This window comes from Liolophura sinensis, chromosome 6 (genome assembly GCF_032854445.1).
Source record: "Liolophura sinensis isolate JHLJ2023 chromosome 6, CUHK_Ljap_v2, whole genome shotgun sequence".
In the NCBI taxonomy this organism is placed as follows: Eukaryota; Metazoa; Mollusca; class Polyplacophora; order Chitonida; family Chitonidae; genus Liolophura; species Liolophura sinensis.
In genome coordinates, this window is record NC_088300.1 from 35,610,649 (window position 1) to 35,628,727 (window position 18,079).

Consider the following 18,079-nt stretch of genomic DNA (forward strand, 5'->3'; position numbering starts at 1 on the left):
GTCTGTGTAGAACACAGAACAGATAGAACACACCTAAACACTACTGTTTTAGAATTATCACCTAAATATGTGTGTTAGTCATTGAATCTTAATGTTTACAGTCATTTCCATCGAAAAGAAATTCCGAGAATTCCGTTGTTTTATTCTTTGCTTCTCTTATGTTTTCAGGACCGGTTACAATATCCAGTCCATCAGGTAGGTAATGTAGGATTGTATGTGGCCAATTTTTTGGTAAATTTGTAAAGTTTGTCAGAAGGTAAATGTGATAAGTTGCTCAGTGATAACATTGTTACTGCTGAAAATATAATGATAATGAGATCAAAATATATATATATGTCATAACAAGCAAGTGGTGTAATTCAGTCAGTGTGTTACAGTTTTTTTCTTCAACCTGTTCAACTGATATTTCAATATTTTGAAATATTCGGAAAGAACTATGGGGTGTAAAGAAATAATTTGCACAGTTTTGTGAAGCTTACGTCTTTATAGTGACTTAAACAAATAATTTAATTGTCATTTTCATGATAATTGTATACAGAAATGCCACTGAAAAAAGTGCTGTAGAGGTTGAAAAGGTTTATGATTTAAAGTACGGAGATGCATTCTTCGATCCTTCTGCCCCACAGCTTGCCCCGATGGCTCCACCCCGCAGATCTGTGCTGATGCTTGCACGGGCCAGCAGTGCGCTGCCAACCCGCGGGCCACTTGTTACGCTGACCCCTGTAACAACTGTAATGTGACCTTTGCCACGCCAGAGGGGGTTGTCACCTGTGAGTCCAAACCAGGCAAGTGCTTCAGTGAAATCAGTTGACAGTTGACATCATTTGGAAAGATAATCCAAACAGATTTGTTTCTCTTTCTGTGGTAAACCAAGTTTAGTCATAAATTTCAGAACATACTGCACCAATGCGGTTGCTGTGAGTTCAAGTCCAGCTCATGTTGACTTTCTCTCCGGCTGTAAGTGGGAAGGTCTGTCAGCAACCTTTGGATGGTCGTGGGTTTTCCCCGGGCTCTGCCCGGTTTCCTCCCACCATAATGCTGGCCGCCGTCGTATAAGTGAAATATTCTTGAGTATGACGTAAAACACCAATCAAATAAATAAATAAATCAGTACATACTGAAAACACTGTAAGATGCGTGTTCAAACTTCTTGTCTTGTATTATGCTGGAGAAACAATTGATTCAGCCAATCTCTATGTAGTTTCTTTCAAGGTTTACCACAGCCTTTAGAGATGATACAAACGTAGACGATTTTCTTGCAAGACATATAAGCCTGGCAATTTATGTCAGTGTTGGTAATTAGCCCAAAAAATATATATCAGTCACAAGGAAAAGTTTTGATGTTGGATAGAGTTTTTTGATTGATATTCGCTTGAATGATGTTCCTTTGAAACGTTTTTTGTTGTTGTCCAGAACAATTTTAACCAAATTGTTTTACATTAAGTGAACTACAGCAATTCAAAATTCCAGTTTGGCTGCTCTTAGATTTATAATACACCATGATGGGCTGAGTTTTCAACTCAGACTTACTGGAGAACTATAGGTTGACATCTGACCATTCTTGGTTGGCTGTTGCAGTCTGTGAGCTGCCTCTTGACCGTGGGGATTGTACTCTCCGTGACAACCGCTGGTACTACAACAACACAGCAGGACAGTGCCAACTGTTTGTGTTTGGAGGATGTAATGGCAATACCAACAATTTTGCCACCAGGGGAGCCTGCGAGGCATCATGTTACCAACCAGCTAGTGGTAAGTTTTACTGTTATACACTTTGTGTGAAGGGTATTCTATAGGATAAAGCATCATCCATGTATCAGTGGAGTATATTCATAATCCATAGCATAAATTTGCAGATAGGTAGATTATACCCCCTGACCAACTTTCAATGCGGTGCTCTCTACAACCATGTGAGTAACCTACCATTGAAGTTTGTTGAGGGTTAAAGACATAACTTTTGGCATTACAGTTTTACAAAGATCATGTGGACTGTCAGCATAACTCTAAGTACCGTTGAATGACTGAAACAGAAACATCATTTTGATGTAAGAAGAGATGTAACAGATACAGCATCTCCAATGTACATGTATAAATGGTTACAGTCAACATGTCTTCAGATAATCGAGAGGATTGTATTTCCTGTATAAATATAGATGACAACCAATAGTAAAACAAACTAGTTTTGGCACATGTGTAGCTGTTGGTGGGCTGATTTTTATGAATGAACTGTCATGAGCCATTTAAGTTACTGTCAGCATTTATCCCATGTTCTGTGTCACATATACGGCCTCGAAGTTGGGAGATCCTGATCTGGTCATACCAAAGACTTGGTACTTTTAGCAGACTCGCTTGGTGCTAAGCACTGAGAGCAAGGAAACAGGACTGGTTGGCCCAGTGTCAGTATAATGTGTGATAGGGCGGGGTGTCATGTCTGGTGTCTTCAGCATGATGCTTCAGTGTCAACAGCACTTTCTCGACATGGACTCACCTTGCCACAAGGAGACACAGAATATGTATACACATCTAATGTCTCCCCATCGTCTTATGACTTAAATATTGTTAAGTACAACATAAAAGCCAAACATACATACATACATAGTAATAATGTAACAATAAGATGTTTGTGCATGTAATTAAGGTTTATAAGGCTTTAATACATTTAAACTTTGTCTCAGTGAAGGATGATGCGTATGTTTGTGTTACAGGTCCAGTGTGTGAGAATGCTGCAGCCCCTTCTCTGTGCTGGGAGAGTTGTAAACAGCAGACCTGTTCCTTCTTCCCAGAGGCTCTCTGTAAGGCAGATGTCTGTAACAACTGTACGATTGACTTCTACACCCCAGACACTGACAGAAAGGTGGACTGCAATCAGTGTAAGTTGCTGAGAGTTGTTGTTATTGCTGGTGGTGTAATACGACATTGTTTCTGCATATAGTTAGGTGGATAAATCAAAGAGGTAGTTTCATAAGACCTAGGCCATAATAGCAGAGAAGGGTGTGTTTTTCGCACAGCTTGTAACCAGCTTATATAGGCAGGAAATGTTGAGTGACCACCCCATTCTACATGTAAATAGTGAACGTTATGAGGTAGCTGAAGGCTGGTCATTACAAAAACCTCAGATTTGGTTCAGATCAAAGCAGTAGTCAGAGTAGCAGTAATGACTGCAGTAGCCACAGCTCAGATTGGGGACATCTTTAGGTTCTTTGTGATTCTGGAGGGAATATGATGGGTTTTTTTTACATTGACAAAGAAGAACTGATCAGAAACGTTTGATAAAGTTACTCCAGATTAGAATGGGGACATCTTTAGGTTCTTTGTGATTCTGGAGGGAATATGATGGGTTTTTTTTACATTGACAAAGAAGAACTGATCAGAAACGTTTGATAAAGTTACTCCAGATTAGAATGGGGACATCTTTAGGTTCTTTGTGATTCTGGAGGGAATATGATGGGTTTTTTTTACATTGACAAAGAAGAACTGATCAGAAACGTTTGATAAAGTTACTCCAGATCAGAATGGGGACATCTTTAGGTTCTTTGTGATTCTGGAGGGAATATGATGGGCTTTTTTTTAACATTGACAAAGAAGAACTGATCAGAAACGTTTGATAAAGTTACTCCAGATCAGAATGGGGACATCTTTAGGTTCTTTGTGATTCTGGAGGGAATATGATGGGCTTTTTTTTAACATTGACAAAGAAGAACTGATCAGAAATGTTTGATAAAGTTACTTAATATCAGAATCCGGACATCTTTAGATTCTTTGTGATTCTGGAGGAAATATGATGGTTTCCTTTATATTGACAAAGAAGAACTGATCAAAAATGTTTGATAAAGTTATTCTAGATCTTGAAAGAAATAGGATTGTTAAGACATCAGTCATGTAATTTTTAATAACCAAATCCATCTAGTTCTACTTTCGTCTGGCTAGTTCTGCATTTGTATCCAGACTATCCTCAAACCCAAAAGCTTGATTGTCTTTGAGTATGAGTAAAACAATGTGATCAGTCAGATAAAGCAAAGGGAAGCATTTGAATGCAGTTCTGGACCACGGCTGCCTTGCTGGATGTAAGAGATTACCATGTACTTCCCAGTGTACGCTAGTTTTGCGGACAAACTTGGTTTGTGGTAGTGTGTCAAGTGAAATCATCAGTGGTACCATGTTGCACGTCTGATTGTAGTTTGGTATGTTGTTTTCTTCAGTGAGCACCAGATGTCAGCGAGAGCGTGCCTGGAAACAGTCTCTGGCCATGCCCCCTAACCACATCCCACAGTGTGATGAGACTGATGGAGAATTCCTCCCCAAACAGTGTGACCAGACAGAGTGCTGGTGCGTGAACGGAGAGGGAGAGCCCATCACGGATGCCCGTGTCAACATTGGAGCCAGTCAGTTCCTCAACTGCGGTGAGTAACTCTGCGCCTGTCAGCGCACGCCATTCACAGTCAGTTAACTTAAAGATCCAGATTACAGATTCCACTGAGCCTTTTCTGACTTTAGTCAAAACCTTGAAATATGATTTTACTTTCTTTTTTCGTCTTTTTTCAACAAATAAAATTCTGAGCACGACACAGATATTATGTTAAAACAGATATGTCAAAGTTTCAACTTCCTGTTCCCCCTAATAAGCGTTGTCAAGAGGGTTTAAACTTTGACATATGTGAGTAATGGCTTCGAAATCCACACCACATCCACAACTACATGATGACATTAGTTACTACGCTACATGGCCGGAATCCTGGGGCCCATGTTACAAAGCTGTCGTAGCATTACGCCAAACGCAATTACCATGGCGACGTATCTCTTCACTATATGTTGCCTTCGAAAGTATGCCAGGAGCAATTTGCGACTGCTTGGTAAAACAGGAGCCTGTTACCCTCAGACTATAGACTTAATTATTTGCTTGTTGTTAAGTGCCATACTGAAGAATATTTCACCTATACAGCAGCGTTCACTGCAGTCCATGAATGGAGGAAGCCTTAGCATGCCCGGGTAATTCGTTGACCTTTGACAAGTCACTGACAAACTTACCTACATGTATCACATGTAATGGTGAGAGTCTCCCGAGGCATTGTGCTGCGCGAGCACTCTAACCACTCGAACGCAGAGGCACTCGGAAGTATAAATCGATGATAAATCCGTGAACCTATCCCAGAGCAACTACCATAGCCGGGACGGGTTTTAACTCCAGTGTTAGCCTGTAGAAGAATGCAGCATAGCTGTGAGCTGAGGGCAGTTGTACTCAAAACTCTGAATGTTTCAGCACAGGGATGAGAAGACATTTTTGTGATTGAGGGTTTGTTGTGTGAAAACATAGTATTCACCAATAAATTTCCAACAGCAAACTTTTAACACTCATTTTAATCAAGTGGTTTCAATCTGCTTTACTCCCATGAAAGCGTTATGTCTTCATATACTTTCAAATAATGCAAGTACACAGTAACTTTGTTTTCTGTTGAAATTTTACATGAAAGTCTCTTCACATTCCAGAGCCAAACAAGACTGTTGAAGCAAAGGTGACCTTTAAGATTGAGGTCGATTTTAATACAGTGAAAGGAAAGGAAGATGCGTTTATACAGTATGTATATATAAATATCTTTATTCATTAGTTTTATAATTAGGCTTTTAAACAGAAACTGGATGGAAACGTTTATGATATCAACAAGGCCATAATGAACTGTGTAAAATGCACCTTGTCACCAACTTTTAATAATTCTAACACTTGCATTCTATTAGAGACCCTGGGAATGGACATTCTTGATTGACCTACAGTTTTATTCTTCACAGGAGTATTGCTTCAGAATGTACTCCATGTGATATTCAATATGGCATCCGGAATATCCTGATACAATGTCTTGATATTCGACGAAGAGTTGATTTGTTGACTTGCTGACTTTGAATTGTTTAACGGTGGCGATGTTGTCAGTAAATACTTAAACTCAGGCCAAGTGCCTATCAGTATATCATAAAATATAATGTGTGTTTAGTATTTTTACATGTATAAAAATATTCATTGTGGTTTATGAAGTTTACCTGTTCTTGCTTTGTTTTTGGATGTTTCATGGTTCTATCATGGTCTCATCACTCTATGGTGGAAACATTGCCAATACGACCATAAACATGTATTATTCTGTTTTTCCTTCCTTCCAGTGTACAAAATATGTTATCTGACTTGTTCTCTGCCAAGAAATCTCTCCATACTCCTAACAGCACATGTATTGCTCTCTACCTTTTGCTTTACCTCCCTGCCACCACCACTAGACAAGTTTGTCTTTCGGAGGCTTGTTTAGGCTTGGCCTAAAATGTCCTTGTGCAGAACCATTTACTCAGCACCCATCAATAAAATTGTTTCAGATTTTAATTAGAATAATGTTGCACAGTTTAGACACTAAAGAGAATGTGCATGTGTATTAAGTATTATTAGGAAGAAAAATTTTTTTTTGTTTTCTGATATCACTTCCTGCCTCGTCACCGGGACCCCAGTGACCTCGGCATTGTTCAAGATTTCCGTACAAAATTTGCTCGTGACGTAAAGCGAATGTAGAGAGTGCTGTAAGGAGTAGATCTCAGACATCTCATATAGAGTACACGTACAGTAAATGCCATGTATCTTGTTCTCTGCCCACAGATCTCTCACAAACATCTTGAAACTCCTTCTCAACGGAGACAGCAACATTAAAGAAATTACAGTAAGGCTACTTTGTGATTTGTAATGGAGTGACCAAAGTGTTCAGTCCACTTTAACTTTGATATCACCCCCCACCCCAAAAAAAAAATTATTTCAAGTTATGTTTCTCCAAGGTACAATGTGACTAACACAGCAAAATCTAGTAAATTGCCACCTAAGCCAGCTTGATTCCTGATATTTGCTATTCCTGAAGTGGCATTTATGTAATGAATAAATCTTACACATGCATCTACATTGGTATTGTAATGTTCTGTCTCATTGAAATAGGTTTTAGTGTTTTCACAGGTTTTAAGTAATATCAACAAATGCATTTATCTGTCTTTTTATGGATGTGTTTTCAAGTTACCTCAGTATTGGTTTTGATGAGTTGTTTGTTTGGGATTTTTGTTTTTTTCCACAGTAAAATGAGATCTTGTTCTTTAATTGCAGATTTCACCAGGCAGTATTGAAGTTGAGATAATACTGCAGGACACGCCAGATACTGATTTGTCTGAGGTTACAAACATAGTGCAGACAACGGTAGGCTAATTATATTTAAATTTCTATCGTGTGATCTGTGCTGGTTTCTCAAGGACTTTTTGCTAGACTTTTTGAAATTTTACAGCCCTTACATTGAGATTTTACTGAAGCATTAACGCAATACAGTGTAGTATTAAAATTTAAAAATTGCTGGCTCAAGAAAGTTTTTTTTTTTACCCCTGAGAGAATCCTGTAAGAACCTTGATCAGTAAGGTTGGTTGGTTGACTCCATCTCTCTGCTTCTGCTACGACTTTAATTTTAAGCTGGAAGGTTGTGAGGCTTCTGGCCATGGACAATGGTTTATTCCACTAGTATACTTTTATTATCACCATCAAAAATTCTTTAGTCGGTGTTAAATTAATCAATCAGTCATAGCCATCCCCTTCTAACATTAAAATCTGTGCGTAAGTCTTTATACTAGTCTGATCTGATCTCACCTTAATACATGCATGAAACTGACGATGTAATTATTGCCCTTTTATGATTTTACTACACGTAGCAACAGCCTGAAAGACAAAGAAAATTAACACTAAGATGAAGTATATCAAGCAAAAACATATTTTTGGTTTGATATAGTTCAGTGTCCATTTGGTGATTGCATTCGTAGCTCTGTACACTTCATGGGTATGTTTATTGGGGAAAAAACTGGAGTGATGCCAACTGTTAAAGTAGGTTCATTGAAATCCACCCTGCACTCAGCTGAAAGAATTCTGAAATAAGACGTTGCACTGTTTTTGCCGTCTTCTTGTTAACAGTCTTTCATCTGAGGTGCACTTGATGTTGTTTTTATCTTTGCCTTGAAGTATCCGACACAGATTGTACAGAAGTGCATTGGGATTTAATGCTTGTGTACACTAATGTGACGTGAAAGGATTAGTGTCCAGATTGGTCATTTATTCATAATTAGCTACCTCTGTATATATTGTTAATTGGAGTGCAAAAAAAAAAAAAGGTACATTAATCTGAGTAATATGGCATTAAAATCACTAGATAATGAGACTGGGTTTATGCATTTTTTCTGCCAACACTTGGTAGTCAACACACAGAATGACGTCATACAAGACCAACCTTTATGAGCTGTCAGAGCTTCGCCTTTTAGTTCAGCCACAAAAGTGACAAGCATATCAGATTTCTCTGGTTTGCTGCTCTGCATGATGTTATGATAACATGGGGGTCGAAAAACCCTGGAGTTTCCGGATGAGTTTGCACTCAAGAATGAGTGGATTCACAGCACAAGGGAGAAGGGTTTTATACCCACCTAACACAGCTTTAAGACATAGTTATTCATTCATTGAAAATTGAAGCATGACCAAATAGCCTGTGGTTCTCAGACAAGAGATCCTGATTGTCGTGATGTTAGTCATTATGTTACTGGGTGTCAATATATTTCTCAAACAAAACACTTTGGTTTGAATTTCTCAACAGGTGGTCCAGTCCGAGTTTAATGTGATCTTTGAGAACCAGACATATCGGGCAGAACCATCGTCTGTGTCTGTAGCAAGGAAGTTTGCTGCCCCGCCTGCCACACCCAGCCCACCTGTCACCTCGACGCCCAGCCCATCTGTCACCACGACAACTGGCCCGAAGGTTGGCGAGAGCGAGCAAGAGGACTTGAATACAGCCATCATTATCGGAGTCGTCTGCGGAGTTGTCCTCTTGGCTGTCATCGCCACCATCATTGTTGTTGTAAGTTCATCTGGAAGTTGCTGGCTTCCTCTCCAGTCATTCATGAGAAGATCTGTCAACAGTAACCTGCACATGGTCGTGGTTTTTCCCACAGGCTCTTACCGGTTTCCTTGTACCATAATCCTGGCTACTGTCATATAAGTGAAATATTCTTGAGTATGGCCTCAAACCCCAATCAAATAAATATATAAATACAAACTTCAAGTTTATTCAAACTGATTTGTTCTAGTCTCTAACTATATACTGAGGTCATGGTTCAAGGCCATCACTGCTATCTCAAAGACATGTTTTCCAAGTAGTGGAGTTGTTGAAATCATGTAGTTGAAATTTATGGACTGTAGAAGGAAAACAAGTTTTAGTGTTTACAAAGATGATGGTTTCTTCTGATGGCAAATGCAATTGTTACTGTTGATTTTAATATGTGAATTTATTTTAAATGGATTTTATCTACAAAGTCTTTCATTTAATTTGCAAAGGGTAGTGGTCTTGCAGACAACAGCTGTGGCATGACTGAACTAGTCTGAGGACAAACGTTGTCATGCTCACATGGTCACTTTAGCATTTGATCATTATATCGACTAGACTTATACAGTCAACCCCCCCCCCCACCCCATTTAAAGAAGGTGTTCAAAATTATTGCACTCTTCTACCTGGTATTACATTCAGTGCCATTTACTTAAATGTAGTAATAATATTACATTGACAAGCATAATGCTAACTAGCCAAATTTGACAAAAAAACATTTTGTCCCAGATATTCAGTTGAAATCAACAAAGTTGCAGAATTTATTTTAAAGTTGTATCAATGTATATTCCAGTTGAGTTATTTAAAATCTATTAAAGTATATGTAGTAAATCACGATGGTTGATTATTTGCCTTGCAGCAATGCAGAAAACTGAAGAAACGAGAGGAGAAAATTGAATATTCAGATTCTGGAGAGGTATGTAGTCATGATGTAGTCCTCCATTCATACTATAGTTGTGGACAGTAATTTTTTTCTGTTTATGGTCTTGTGTATTCATTTGTTTGTAGTTCCTGTAGTCAGATGTTTGTCTTCCTTTATTTGTAGTTGTTGCAACTTTGTATTCATTTGTTTTTTGTCCTGTGGTCAGATGTTTGTCTCATTTTATTTGTATTTGTTGCAACTTTGTGTTCATCTGTTTTTTGTCTTGTGGTCAGATGTTTGTCTCATTTTATATGTAGTTGTTCCAACTTTGTGTTCATCTGTTTTTTGTCCTGTGGTCAGATGTTTTTCTCATTTTATTTGTATTTGTTGCAACTTTGTGTTCATCTGTTCATTGACCTGTGGTCAGATGTTTGTCTTGTTTTTTTTTTATAGTTATTGCGACTTTGTGTTCATTTGTCCTGTACATTGTTTCTATTTAATGTGATCATCAGTTTGTGTGTAGTACCTCTGCAGTAAACACCATACTTCACACAGTATGAATCTCCTTTGCACCAATTAGCATAGCACACATAACCACTCACATTCAGCAAGGTAAGTCCGCTTTCTTTTCACGGAAGTGACCATAAAGGTAATGATGAATACGTAGTACGTGGTCACTTGTCTGAGAATGGGTGTTAATGTGGACAGGAGACTGCTGTAGTTGAGGACAGACGTAGATGTATACATGTAGACGCACTTGTAATTTTTAATGGCATCAATATGTCTTCTTCTTAGCTGTTGTAGATAAAATATGATATTTAAAGATATTGTGAATGAATCAATAAATTCTACAATAATTATGTCAAGTTTGAGGCAATTTGAGACTGCATTTGACTTAGGTTTATTTTTGCCACCGCTATTACATAGCTGTAGTGACAAGCTGTACATTGAAGGCTTTTTTGAGTATAAATATAACCAAGTAGATTACTGTAGTATTCTTAGATTGCTTGTAAATGTGCTGTTCTGATATTGGCCATCATTCATGTTGCTCATTAAGAGTTTAGACTCCCGAGCTCGATATAAGCGATATCAGGGGTTTCCCGTAAGATTCAGCGGCAGGTCTTATAAACTGGTGAGTGTTTTATGTGTTGCATGAAAGTATATAATCTGGCCGCTGACAGCTTTTGCAGCCGTATATCTATGCATCTACCTGTATATTGGACACTTACACATTTAACACCCTTTTAGCAGCTTATAATGTTACTGTAATGCTTCTACCTTTTCGCATGTCTGCAAGCTGTTTACTCAAGCATATTCTGAGAGCATTGTTCTCTATTTTCTGATGACATTATACTTTTCGTGAAGCCCTGAATTTGACCTCCCCAACCAATGTAGTTTTGTCTTCAAAATCGGATTAAAAAGGTGCATAAATCACTTTTAAAGTAGCTAGTTCATGTGAGAAATGGTTGTGGAATTTGGATATTAGGGGTTGAAAAATTGCAACAGAAAAAGTAATAGCAATTTGGTATTTTTAAAAAAAATTTTTTGACATTCTTGTGCTGTGTTCTAATATTACCAGCATTGCCTAAATTACAAGATTGTGGGATAACAATGAATGTGGGTGTGGTTATTTTATTGGATCTTGTTCAGGGCATTGGTTTTACTCAGGTTCATGGTATCTGTTGATGATCAGTGACGTTTCCTACTAAAATATAATTACCCACTACTAACTCGAAAAGGGTCAGCAGTTAAGCATATAACACCAAATTAATTAATAATATCAAGTATGGATTAGGGGTTATGCAGAAAATCCAGCTATCCACCTCAGTGACCTATTGTCATGTCTTGGGTCTGCCGTCGTAGCAGAGATCCTTGACATATTAGATATATCGAGGAAGGGGCCTATATGGCCCGTGGGGTTATGACCCAAGAGCAATGACCCAGGAGCCTCTCACCAAGCCAGTCGCTGTCAGTTCAAGTCCAACTTATTCTGGCTTCCTCTCTGGTCAGACATGGGAAGGTCTGCCAGCAAACTGCAAATTGTAGTGGGGTCCCCTGGGCTCTGCCTGCTTTCCTCCATAATCCTGGCTGCTGTCGTTTGAAATGAGTGCTGGGTAAAACATCAACCTAATAAATAAACAGAAAATTTTATCCAAATATCGTTCACTCCGCTAGTGCTAATGTGGGTATTACAAGTTACCAAGCAGTAACAAGTACATGTACTTCTGTACAGATTTCATACACATTCTGAACCTCTCACCAGCATGATTGTCGTGAGTTCCAAGTCCAACTCATGCTGGCTTCCTCTCTGGTCAGACATGGGATGGTTGTGAGTTTCCCGAAGGCACTGCCCAGTTTCCTCCCAGCATAGCATTAATGCTGGCCACCGTTGTATAAATGAAATATTAGACACTATTCAGGTGAATAAATATTTATTCATAATCACGTTTGTGTTTGGCAGGGGGAGCTAACTGACCAGTAATGAGCTCAACCAGCCTTAATTGCGATATGCTGGCTTATCATTGTCTAACTTGGTCTGTACGGTTACTTCCTGATATACATGTGGTCAGGAGTAGAGTACATGTATAAACTTCCTGGGTTGTTGTTTGTGTGAATCATTACGCCAACAGCCCTGTTGTCAGGTGAATTTTTTTTACTGGGAATGGGAAAACACCATTTCTTGAGGCTGCTTTGTCATTTGACACAGAAAAGTAGCTGATAGAGCCCTTGCTAATAATGCCATTGCAGTCTGTTGTTCTATTAACATTCTATTGCCATACAGCACCTGATCTTGTTTGTTATACAGCTTTCTTTACTGGACCGTTATATACATTTTTATGCTTGTTCACATATACTGCTGAATTTTGGGTCGTTGATAAAGACAGCTTGGGTATTCGAAAGATTTCTATTAGTATGCCTCCACAGTTTTCAGAGCCCTGATGGCAGTGAACTGTTGATGGCATCCATATGGTCATTTAGGTGGTCTTACATGAAGGTTGCTGCAGATCACTAGATTTCATAGTACATAGTGAGCTCCCACTGCAGGTCACTAGAATTCCCAAATGACCCCTACATGTACGTAGTGAGTCCCACTGCAGGTCACTAGAATTCCCAAATGACCTACATGTACGTAGTGAGCTCCCACTGCAGGTCACTAGGATTCCCAAATGACCTACATGTACGTAGTGAGCTCCCACTGCAGGTCACTAGAATTCCCAAATGACCTACATGTACGTAGTGAGCTCCCACTGCAGGTCACTAGAATTCCCAAATGACCTACATGTACATAGTGAGCTCTCACTGCAGGTCACTAGAATTCCCAAATGACCTACATGTACATAGTGAGCTCCCACTGCAGGTCAATAGAATTCCCAAATGACCTACATGTACGTAGTGAGCTCTCACTGCAGGTCACTAGAATTCCCAAATGACCTACATGTACGTAGTGAGCTCCCACTGCAGGTCACTAGAATTCCCAAGTGACCTACATGTACGTAGTGGGCTCCCACTGCAGGTCACTAGAATTCCCAAATGACCTACATGTACGTAGTGAGCTCCCACTGCAGGTCACTAGAATTCCCAAATGACCTACATGTACGTAGTGAGCTCCCACTGCAGGTCACTAGAATTCCCAAATGACCTACATGTACATAGTGAGCTCCCACTGCAGGTCACTAGAATTCCCAAATGACCTACATGTACATAGTGAGCTCCCACTGCAGGTCACTAGAATTCCCAAATGACCTACATGTACGTAGTGAGCTCTCACTGCAGGTCACTAGGATTCCCAAATGACCTACATGTACATAGTGAGCTCCCACTGCAGGTCACTAGAATTCCCAAATGACCCCTACATGTACGTAGTGAGTCCCACTGCAGGTCACTAGAATTCCCAAATGACCTACATGTACGTAGTGAGCTCCCACTGCAGGTCACTAGAATTCCCAAATGACCTACATGTACATAGTGAGCTCTCACTGCAGGTCACTAGAATTCCCAAATGACCTACATGTACATAGTGAGCTCCCACTGCAGGTCACTAGAATTCCCAAATGACCTACATGTACGTAGTGAGCTCTCACTGCAGGTCACTAGAATTCCCAAATGACCTACATGTACGTAGTGAGCTCCCACTGCAGGTCACTAGAATTCCCAAGTGACCTACATGTACGTAGTGAGCTCCCACTGCAGGTCACTAGAATTCCCAAATGACCTACATGTACGTAGTGAGCTCCCACTGCAGGTCACTAGAATTCCCAAATGACCTACATGTACATAGTGAGCTCCCACTGCAGGTCACTAGAATTCCCAAATGACCTACATGTACGTAGTGAGCTCTCACTGCAGGTCACTAGAATTCCCAAATGACCTACATGTACATAGTGAGCTCCCACTGCAGGTCACTAGAATTCCCAAATGACCTACATGTACATAGTGAGCTCCCACTGCAGGTCACTAGGATTCCCAAATGACCCCTACATGTACGTAGTGAGCTCCCACTGCAGGTCACTAGAATTCCCAAATGACCCCTACATGTACGTAGTGAGTCCCACTGCAGGTCACTAGAATTCCCAAATGACCTACATGTACGTAGTGAGCTCCCACTGCAGGTCACTAGAATTCCCAAATGGCCTACATGTACGTAGTGAGTCCCACTGCAGGTCACTAGAATTCCCAAATGACCTACATGTACGTAGTGAGCTCCCACTGCAGGTCACTAGAATTCCCAAATGACCTACATGTACGTAGTGAGCTCCCACTGCAGGTCACTAGAATTCCCAAATGACCTACATGTACGTAGTGAGCTCCCACTGCAGGTCACTAGGATTCCCAAATGACCTACATGTACGTAGTGAGCTCCCACTGCAGGTCACTAGGATTCCCAAATGACCTACATGTACGTAGTGAGCTCTCACTGCAGGTCACTAGAATTCCCAAATGACCTACATGTACGTAGTGAGCTCCCACTGCAGGTCACTAGGATTCCCAAATGACCTACATGTACGTAGTGAGCTCCCACTGCAGGTCACTAGGATTCCCAAATGACCTACATGTACGTAGTGAGCTCTCACTGCAGGTCACACAGAGGACAGTCTTTGTACATGAACTTGCCAAGGTTTACTCCAGTTTCCTCTACTGATGTATACGTGAGCTAGATATTCTTGCATGGCATGAAACCCCCAATCAAATAAATACATGTTAACTAGAGGAGCTTTTCCTGGATCAGCTGTGGCTTTTGGCAGAAAAAAGAAAGGTTTAGAGGTATACCACATGGTTCTGCTCAATTTCCTCACCAACCGCATAGCAACAGAGTGTAAAACCCGTTCCTATGCCTACTAGAAAGTGAAATTTCTAGTAAGGCAAATTCATGCTTCAGAGTGAGAATTGAATGGCATCAGACGGCCTAGAGTTCTTTTGTCAGTCTTGTCATTTTGAAGAACAATCAGGTTGAGAAGCGGGTTTTTACATCAGGTGGGGTGGTTAGCACGCCAGCACAGTGCAGTGACCCACAAACCTCTCACCAGTGCTCTCATTATGCTGGCTTCCTTTCTGCCCATACATTTGAAGGTCTTCCAGCAGCTGCAAATGGTCGTGGGTTTCCCACTCTGCCCAGGTTCATCCCGCCATAATGCATAGAAAAACAATGAAATAAATAAATAAATAATTACATCACATAAGCCATATTGTGTGGTCAAGTCTGAGGGGCATCCAAGCAGTGAGCCATTAGCTTTGCATTGGGAATGCTAGTCAGTCGGTTGTTTGGAAGTTAATGGCAGCATGAAATTTACCTACACCAGTGGAGGTCTTACGGCATGCAATGTGTACATTTTCTCTGTACTTGTCTTGAACTAATAACCTTCACTTGCATGCCAAGCTGAAGTATTATGTGAGCACAGCTCAGTCCATTTTTGCAGAGTGGAAGTGCAGGCTAGAAGATGTGACCACAAAAGGGTTTATATATGCCATGTAGCATTTCAGGTCAGAAATTACAGGTGTGTTCATACCAATATCATTCGACAGGGCAATACTGATGCCTCAGAAATTCCGTTGTTTGCCTTTGTTGCTGCAGGTTCTAACTTTAAGACTTTGGTTTACTTCTAGGGTACTATACCTGTGGACAACGCCCTGTACTTCTCTGACCCCACGAACCTTCCAGCTGATGAATATGCGCAACCTGAACTGGGGGCCAGGGCATACTGCCCATCACCTAGTGTTGATTACAACTGACCAACGGAAGACGAACTCTAACACATCTTCTCATATCATTTCATAAATATCTATGTTGGCGCTGGTAATGGACATAAGCAGAATGTGATATATGTATTTTAAGGTAACTGCTGTCTAGGGCTGGCCCCTTTTGGAAATCAGACTACTGATAACTTTTATCATAAGTATTTTCTCTTCTCTCACTTTTTGCCAGTACAGTAGATTTTAAGAATATATCTATCTTTCACATTTTATAACACAGTATGTTCTGTAAGCCTCATTTATTAGTTAGGTATTTAATATCTACATACATATATGTTTTGTATATGCCCCAATGCCATATCATAAAGAGAAAATAATAACACTTTTAATAGTAAATACATTCAAATTGATGACTTATGACATCATTTTAATGAAATATTTGTTGTTTACATTTGTATAACTTCTTGATAAAAAAGTTGTATATTTTCAGAATAAAGCATATTTTTTTACAACAAAAAATTGGCACTTTTGTCTTCGCTATGTTACTGTCTTTGTGAAGAGCCAATTTGAATTCTCCAACAATCTAACATGCAAGAAACAAATTTATCAAGAAAAATTGCAAAGAAGATGCCTATTATTCTTTACAGACCATAGACAGAAATGGATGAAGAAATAGACAAAACTCCTATTAAACTGTAACCAGTTCACAGAATGCATGTAATTGAGATTTCATTATATCTGGTCCAGTACTTCATGCCCAAGGATCACAAAGGGATCTTAAGACTTCACTCACAATTTTAATCATTACATTTGGTATGTTCCTCTCCGTTATTTTAGCCGCAATTTGTTGTACAATAACTTTCCCAGAATTTACATTGTCAAGCAATATTTTGACATTGTTACATCAGAAATAGCATTTTTAAAGTGATCTGAAATTTTGACTTAAGTCCAAGATCACTTCGTGATTGCCAGGCCTGGCGATACAACTACAAATTTAAAACTCAGCCACACATGATACAGACCATCAGTTCACAAGGCCAGTATTAACAAGATTCACATTAAATTTTGTAATCCTTCAGACGGGCAGGGCTAAGAGTTATACTTAGACAGAGAATAACACAGCTAAACACTTGATATACAGACCAGCACACACAATACACCATATAATAATTTCCACACCAGGTATGATTGAAAGAGATTACCAAAAGCTTGGCCAGTAGCACTGGAGAAATACTATATACAAGCAAGAGTTCCATAATGTTTGTGTAAGGCAAAATCATGCCTTAAAGTACGATATGCAGTGTCAAACCAATGTTTTTGAAGAAAAACGTATGTAGAGAAGCTAGATTTTGCGTTACATGAACTGTATCCAAAAAATGGACAGGATAAAGAATAGCACTATTATACAAATGTATCAGCTCCTTGGTTCACAAGATATCGTGCGGAGATATCGGCTTCAGTCAAAATACAATGGCACCAACAAAAATTGCACAACAAAAATTTATCTAAAGTAGTTGTGAAGATTCCCTCTTTTAGAGCTTCAGCAGAAAAAAAAAATGGCTAAATTGGCTCAATAGCTGATAACGTATTTTGCAGTCAAGCTGTCAGTAAATGATATCCAGGGTAAAGTACAGCATGTCTCTTGCGACACAACTAACATTTGAGTAATACAATTAGTTGGATATCACCGTAATTTTTCAACCTTTTCACACGATTGCAAGCTGTTTATTCAAAGATATTCTGATGGCATTATTCTGTGTAGAATGACAAAGTTCTACTTTTTGTGAAGCCTTGAAATTGGCCAAACTCAACCAATGTAATTTTGTTTGTTAAAAAAAAATTTAAAATGTTCATAAATTGCACACTGAAAGTTACTCTTTCATATGTGAAAAGGTTGGGGAATTAGGATAGTGCATTTAGGTCTACATTTTTTAAGTCTTCTGGAAAGTTATCAAATATAATGACTCATTCCGAAATATTTCTGCGACACACATAACAGATAAAAATGCTGTTGTATTCTCAAATCTATCTCTGATGTTTTGATTTATCAGACTTTAATTCAATGTCGCAGACTTGTGTTTGAGTCAAAAGATCAAACTGTATATGTATTAAGTAGGCT

General features: G+C 39.3%; 1 protein-coding gene across 1 annotated transcript; it reads left to right on the plus strand.

The window, feature by feature from the left end:
* Positions 1-158: 158 nt before the first annotated feature.
* LOC135467139 (uncharacterized) lies at positions 159-17,551 on the plus strand. The gene is made up of 12 exons (XM_064744901.1): positions 159-195; positions 627-785; positions 1,579-1,749; positions 2,703-2,867; positions 4,197-4,397; positions 5,482-5,569; positions 6,620-6,680; positions 7,109-7,198; positions 8,625-8,885; positions 9,769-9,825; positions 10,829-10,903; positions 15,874-17,551. Exons 1-12 carry the CDS (start codon positions 159-161, stop codon positions 15,997-15,999), a joined length of 1,491 nt encoding a protein of 496 aa, XP_064600971.1. The 3' UTR covers positions 16,000-17,551.
* The last annotated feature ends 528 nt before the right edge of the window (positions 17,552-18,079 follow it).

Bases quoted from the DNA above. Each gene is read 5' to 3' on its own strand.
- LOC135467139 (XM_064744901.1), top strand. From the start codon at position 159: ATGTTTTCAGGACCGGTTACAATATCCAGTCCATCAG. The intron at 2,868-4,196 runs GTAAGTTGCTGA...TGTTTTCTTCAG, and splicing joins AAAGGTGGACTGCAATCAGT to TGAGCACCAGATGTCAGCGA. The intron at 7,199-8,624 runs GTAGGCTAATTA...ATTTCTCAACAG, and splicing joins CAAACATAGTGCAGACAACG to GTGGTCCAGTCCGAGTTTAA.